Source organism: Oncorhynchus keta, unplaced genomic scaffold (assembly GCF_023373465.1).
Source record: "Oncorhynchus keta strain PuntledgeMale-10-30-2019 unplaced genomic scaffold, Oket_V2 Un_contig_3404_pilon_pilon, whole genome shotgun sequence".
Taxonomy (NCBI): domain Eukaryota; kingdom Metazoa; phylum Chordata; class Actinopteri; order Salmoniformes; family Salmonidae; genus Oncorhynchus; species Oncorhynchus keta.
In genome coordinates this window covers 54616-62500 of record NW_026287238.1, presented here as the reverse complement: position 1 = coordinate 62500, position 7885 = coordinate 54616, and the positions used below count along the sequence as shown (strand labels likewise).

At 34.4% G+C, this 7885-nt stretch overlaps 1 protein-coding gene across 1 annotated transcript in view; it reads left to right on the top strand.

Moving 5' to 3' along the window:
- Window positions 1–5973, top strand: part of LOC127923977 (RNA-binding motif, single-stranded-interacting protein 3-like) — a 57698-nt gene extending 51725 nt beyond the window's left edge. Inside the window, exon 8 of the mRNA XM_052508334.1 lies at window positions 5389–5973. Within this exon, the coding sequence (XP_052364294.1) occupies window positions 5389–5392 (4 nt within the window). The 3' untranslated portion in view covers window positions 5393–5973. The remainder of the gene's footprint in view (window positions 1–5388) is intronic.
- Window positions 5974–7885: the final 1912 nt, after the last annotated feature.

Genomic DNA, 7885 nt, shown 5'->3' with positions numbered 1-7885 from the left:
GTGTATATTGATGTGTAAAGTGTATATTGATTGTATAGTTATTGATGTGTATATGTATATTGATGTCCCATAGTGTATATTGGTGTATGGTATATTGAGGTGTATAGTGATGTGTATAGTGTGTATTGATGTGTAAAGTGTATATTGATGTGTATCTGTATATTGATGTGTAAAGTTATATTAATGTAAAGTGTATATTGATGTCTATAGGGTATATTGATGTGTAAAGTGTATATTAATGTAAAGTGTATATTGATGTCTATATGTATATTGATGTGTATAGTGTATATTGATGTCTATATTGATGTGTATAGTGTATATTGATGTATATATTGATGTGTATGTGTATAGTGTATATTGATCCGGGCATAGTGTATATTGATTTGTATAGTGTATATTGATGTGCATCCATTTCATCCCTAAAATATACTATATTATATATTGATGTGTATATTGATGTGTATAGGGTATATTGATGTGTACCATTGATGTGTATAGTGATGTGTATAGGGTATATTGATGTGTATACTGTGTGATATGATGTGTATAGTGTATATTGATGTGTATAGTGATGTGTATAGTGATTATTGATGTATAGTGATGTGTATATTGATGTGTATAGTGAATATTGATGTGTATATTGATGTGTATAGTGAATATTGATGTGTATAGTGATGTGTATAGTGATTGTATAGTGATGTGTATAGTGTATATTGATGTGTATAGTATGTGATGTGTATATGATGTGATTGTGTATATGATGTGTATAGTGTAAGTGTATAGTGATGTGTATAGTGTATATTGATGTTATAGACCATGTGTATAGTGTATATTGATGTGTACCTTGATGTGTATAGTGATGTGTATAGTGATGATGTATATTGTATAGTGATATGTATGAGTGATGTGTATAGGTGTATTGATGTTGATAGTGATGTGTATATTGATAGTGTTATGTGAAATCCCTATATTGTGTATAGTGATGTGTATTGACCAGTATATTGATGTGTATAGTGAGTGTATATTGATGTGTATAGTGATGTGTATAGTATATTGATGTGTATAGGGTATATTGATGTATAGTGTATATTGATGTGTATATGTATAGGGTATATTGAGTGTATATTGATGTGTATTCATATTGATGTGTATAGTGTATATTGATGTGTATAGTGATGTGTATAGGGTATAGTGATGTGTATATTGATGTGTATAGTGTATATTGATGTGTAGTATGTGTATAGTGTATATTGATATTGATGTGTGTGTGTATAGTGATGTGTATAGTGTATATTGATGTGTAAGGGTATAGGATGTGTATAGTGATGTGTATAGCTATATTTATGTGTATAGTGAGTGGGTATATTGATGTGTATGTGTATAGTGTATATTGATGTGTATAGGGTATATTGATGTGTATAGGTGTATATTGATGTTATATTGATGTGTATAGTGTATATTGATTCTATAGTGTATATTGATGTGTCATGTGATATTGGCTGTGTATATTGATGTGTATATTGATGTATGCATAGGATGTGTATAGTGATGTGTATATTAATGTTCTAGTTTATATTGATGTGGTAGGCTTATATTGATGTTGTATAGTGCATATTGTGTGGATGACGGGATTGCATTGCCTTTTTGTTTGTGAGAACTCAGCAAGACGGATTACCTATATCCTAGGTATATTGAGGTGGAGGTGTATGGTGATTGACTCACGGTTGACAGGGTATCCATTGTTCCTCCATAGAGCGCTAGCGAACAGTTTTGGGTGATCCTGGAACTGTGACGTTCCTCAGTGGTAACATCAGGGATGTCCGTTCCTTGTTTGGTGTATGGCCTGATGTCCTGGAGGTAGTGTATATTGATGTGTATACCATGGAAGCGGATAGTGAATATTGATGTGGAGAGTCATGACGTCCCGTCTTGATTGAAGCCAGACGGGCTGATGCCTGTGAGTTGAACCCTAATGAACAGGCCAGAACGCCGCAGCCAACAGTGTAATCAAGACTGATGTACAAGTGCCTGGTCACCCACAGACCTCGCCTCTATGTGTGAGGCAGGGTCGTATATTGATGTTGTATAGTGATGAACCTACAGACCATGGACACCGCCTTGATGTTGTTGAGAAGGAGGGATGTGTTGTCAGTACGCCAGGTTCTGATCAGGCCTACACCCAAACAAGGGTTGTCATGCGTTCATCCAGATCATGGCCTGCTGCAGTCCTATACGATGAGGAAGTTCCCGGAGCCCCGTCTTGCTGTTCAGCTTGAGGTGGCCCCGTGGATAGTGTATAGTCTGCCAGGACAGCAGAGATGCAATCACCACCTTCATCGGAGTGAGAACCCCACCTCTTGCATAGTGATAGGAGGATATTGTAGGATGACAGTGTAAGTGACTTGGTGTATCAGAATAAGGTATATTGATTTAGACCAGTGGTGTTCCACTGGTTGTCATACAGATTGTATGCACCAGGATGCGATCCGCCATCCTGTGTAAGTCGCTCTGGTATGAGCCGATAGTCAGACGCATCTGTATATTGACTTAAATGTATAGTGATGTAATGTGTATAGTGTATATTGATGTGTATATTGATGTGTATATTGATTTGTATCGTGTATATTGATGTGTATATTGATGTATATAGTGTATATTGATGTGTATATTGATGTGTATAGTGTATATTGAGGTGTATAGGGTATATTGATGTGTATATTGATGTGTATAGTGTATATTGATGTCTATATTGAGGTGTATAGGGTATATTGATGTGTATAGTGTATATTGATGTGTATAGTGTATATTGATGTGTATAGTGTATATTGATGTCTTTATTGATGTGTATAGTGTATATTGAGGTGTATAGTGTATATTGATGTGTATATTGATGTGATGTGTATATTGGTGTGTATAGGGTATATTGATGTCTATATTGGTGTGTATAGGGTATATTGATGTGTATATTGATGTGTATAGTGTATATTGATGTGTATAGGGTATATTGATGTGTATAGGGTATATTGATGTGTATAGTGTATATTGAGGTGTGTATTGATGTGTAAAGTGTATATTGGTGTGTATAGGGTATATTGATGTGTATATTGATGTGTATAGTGTATATTGATGTGTATAGGGTATATTGATGTGTATAGGGTATATTGATGTGTATAGTGTATATTGAGGTGTATATTGATGTGTAAAGTGTATATTGGTGTGTGTATAGTTTGTATTGATGTATATTGATGTGTATGGTGTGTATAGTTTGAATGTATGTGTATAGGGTATATTGATGTGTTTTAATATGTATAGTGTATATTCATGTGTATATTGATCTGTATAGTTTAAGTGATGTGTAGTGATGTAAATTGTGAATATTGATCGTGTATTCATGTGTAAAGGGTATAGTGATTGGTATACTGATGTATATAGTGTATATAGTGTATATTAATATGAATATATATCGATGTGTATAGTGAATATTGATGTATATTGATGTGTATAGTGTATATTGATGTGTATAGTGTATATTGATGTGTATATTGATGCGTATAGTGAATATTGATGTATATTGATGTGTATAGTGTGTATTGATGTGTATAGTGATGTATATAGTGTATATTGATGTGTATATTGATGTATATATTGTATATTGATGTGTATAGTGTATATTGATGTGTATAGTGTATATTGATGTCTATATTGATGTGTATAGTGTATATTGATGTATATAGTGTGTATTGATGTGTATAGTGTGTATTGATGTGTATAGTGTATATTGATGTGTATAGTGATGTATATAGTGTGTATTGATGTGTATAGTGTATATTGATGTGTATAGTGATGTATATAGTGTATATTGATGTGTATAGTTTATATTGAGGTGTATAGGATATATTGATGTGTATAGTGTATATTGAGGTGTATAGGGTATATTGATGTGTATAGTGTGTATTGATGTGCATTCATTGCTCATCTGTAAAAGAGACCTATATTATATATTGATGTGTATAGGGTATATTGATGTGTATATTGACGTGTATAGTGTATAGTGTATATTGATGTGTATAGTGATGTGTATAGGGTATATTTATGTGTATAGTGATGTGTATAGGGTATATTGATGTGTATAGTGATGTGTATAGGGTATATTGATGTGTATAGTGATGTGTATAGGGTATATTGAGTGTATAGTGATGTGTATAGGGTATATTGAGGTGTATAGTGATGTGTATAGGGTATATTGATGTGTATAGTGATGTGTATAGGGTATATTGATGTGTATAGTGTATAGTGTATATTGATGTGTATAGGGTATATTGATGTGTATAGTGATGTGTATAGTGTATATTGATGTGTATAGTGTGTGTATGTATATGATGTGTATAGTGATGTGTATAGGGTATATTGATGTGTATAGTGATGTGTATAGGGTATATTGATGTGTATAGTGATGTGTATAGTGTATATTGATGTGTATAGTGATGTCTATTGAAATATTGATGTAATGAAATGAAATGAAAATGTGATACTAACTGTGGAGCGAAGCGGGCGACCGTTGTATATTGATGTGTATAGGGTATATTGATGTGTATAAGATAATGTGTATAGGCTATATTGAACTGTATAGTGATGTATATTGTGATGTGATAGCTGATGTGTATAGGTATAGACTGATGTGTATAGTTGATGTGAATAGGGTATATTGATGTGTATAGTGATGTGTATAGTGTATAGTGATGTGTATAGTGAGTGATAGTGATGTGTATAGTGATGTGTATAGGGTATATTGATGTGTATAGTGATGTGTATAGTGATGTGTATAGTAGCTAGCTAAGATAGATGTGCTATAGATTAGACAAATCAACCGTTGTATGGGTATAGTGATGTGTAATGAAAAAGTATATTGATGTGTATAGTGATGTGTATAGTGATGTGTATAGTGATGTGTATAGTGATGTGTATAGGGTATATTGATGTGTATAGTGATGTGTATAGTGATGTGTATAGTGATGTGTATATTGATGTGTATAGTGTATATTGATGTGTATAGGGTATATTGATGTGTATAGTGATGTGTATAGTGATGTGTATAGTGATGTGTATAGGGTATATTGATGTGTATAGTGATGTGTATAGTGATGTGTATAGTGATGTGTATAGTGATGTGTATATTGATGTGTATAGTGTATATTGATGTGTATAGGGTATATTGATGTGTATAGGGTATATTGATGTGTATAGTGGTGATGTGTATAGGGTATAGTGATGTGTATAGTGTATATTGATGTCTATATTGATGTGTATAGTGTATATTGATGTGTATAGTGATGTGTATAGTGTATATTGTACTCCTAGGTCTCAGGATGTTTTCTTTCTGTTTCTCAGATAACAGGAGGATGACGAGTGAAGTGTTTCCAGTAACTGCATTGCCTTGAGACAGCGGCTGCACTGAAGCACTGGAGGGATGGAGGGAGGAAAAATACTGGATGACAAAAAGGAGGACAAAGATAGATCGTTTTATCTTTGCACAGGCATCAAAAATAGACTTTGTTTTATCTGTCCAGAGAGAGAGAGAGAGAGACAGAGAGAGACAGAGAGAGACAGAGAGAGAATGAGAGAGAGAAAGAGGTTGAGATTGTGATTGAGATGCAGATAAAGTCTCAGAAGATGGAGAGGTGCAATATGGGACATTGAGTTTATTGAGCGGGCCAGCATGAAACTGGAGTCATCCTTCGAAAAAAGAACAAAGTGAAAAACATATTTAAAAAAATAAAAAAATTAAAAAATGAACTTAAAAAGGAACAAACGGACATAAATCCATGTGAATGTGCAGGTTGGTTTTCAGATCATGACAGTTTTTTTAATAGGAAAGTTTTAGAGAAAAAACAAACAAATTAAACGGGTTGTCTTCCTTTGATATTAAGCTACTATATTTTTTATTATTTTCATGATTTAAAATGTAGTTTTCTAGAGAGAAAAAAAAAAAAAAAAAAAAGTTACATCTTTTTGCCTTAATTTCTCAGACGTTGGAAACTCGTCGGTCATTTTGTCTAAAATTGTTTAATTAAAACATCTGTAAAAAAAAAAGAAAAAAAAAAGAGTGTTATGAATGGTTCAGATGTTCATGATAAACCGAGACTAAATCTATAGACATCAGATGCACAGGTTATAAAGAGAACTGTATATGAAGAACATTTTATATGATGTGGTTTGTAGTCATTTGTGTTTTCGGTGGGGAGAAGAGAATCTCCATGGTGATAGTAGGTGGGCGGGGGCAAGAAAAAAATATATAACCGCTGTATTGTGGGAAATGCAGTTTATCGATGACAAAATGTTTTGGTTACTTAACAATGGCATTAGTGGGTTTTTACTTGCAATATTTGTTTTTACAAAGTTCAACAGTTTTTGGTTTTTGTTGTTGCCTGCTTTTGCTTGTCTCATCGCAAAACAAGAAATGAAACAAAAAATAACCAAATAAGTCGCCGTCCAGTGAAAACATAAATATATCGATAAAAATGATCTGTTGTACAAAGGGACACGAGTTGAAAAATGAAGCAATAGTTTTAAAGAAATTTGGTGACAATTTTCTTTAGTCTTTTTTTTTTATAGCTGTGTATCAAATGCAGCCAACAAACAGAAGTGTTTTATACCACAGAAGAACAAACAGGGAGATACAGTGGAGTAGACTGAGAGATTTGTAAAAAATTATATTTTAACTTTTCCGTTTGGCTTTCTTGCTTTTGTTGTATGATGCTCTGTACATTAGATGGTTCGTGGGTTGGACCTGTGGACTCTTCCCATTGGCTCTGTTGGGGTTGAGGTGTTCATAGGGTTCTACCATTGGTGCAGTCACGTGTCACTCATACCTTCAGCAAGAAGGTGTGTAAACAGGTCAGAGAACTGTGCCACAGATAAAAAGCTTAGTTGTAATCATAACCCTTCTACAAGGGGGAGCTCCAATACAATCTGAGAGAAATCTGAAACAGAGAAACAGAGAAAACCCTTCAGTTTCGGTATCTGATATAGTGATGGTGGTTTATCCAATGTAAAACCACACAGTCTCTCTTCATTTACCACTGAACGGACAGCCACTGTTATAACAGACACAACCCCTGTTACAGGAAGTACATGTTACAGGAAGTAAAACTCATCCGCTGAGCCCCGTTACTGAAGGGATAGAATACTGCTGTCTGCAAAGACACCACGCTAGTTTCTGGTAGCTTATCTGACCATCTTTAGCTATCTTGTCTGAGACAAAGACATCATGTTAGTTTCTGGTAGCTTATCTGACCATCTTTAGCTATCTTGTCTGAGACAAAGACACCATGCTAGTTTTTGATTGCTTATCTAGTCATCTTTAGCTATCTTGTCTGAGACAAAGACACCATGCTAGTTTTTGATTGCTTATCTAGTCATCTTTAGCTATCTTGTCTGAGACAAAGACACCATGCTAGTTTTTGATTGCTTATCTAGTCATCTTTAGCTATCTTGTCTGAGACAAAGACACCATGCTAGTTTCTGGTAGCTTATCTGACCATCTTTAGCTATCTTGTCTGAGACAAAGACATCATGCTAGTTTCTGGTAGCTTATCTGACCATCTTTAGCTATCTTGTCTAAAAGAGGAAAAAAAGAAAAGTAAAGTAAAACATTTTTTTTTATGTTTGTGCTGCAATTTTTTGAGAATTGACTTTAATGTGTTAGCTGCTATACAAGTGTTCAGTATTGGGGAGCCAGTCAGCCAGTCAGGCAGCCAGTCAGCCAGTCAGTTAGCCAGTCAGTCAGCCAGTCAGCCAGTCAGCCAGCCAGTCAGTCAGCCAGACAGCCAGACAGCCAGTCAGTCAGCCAGTCAGCCAGTCAGAACTCTAGTGTTGGCTCGGGGGG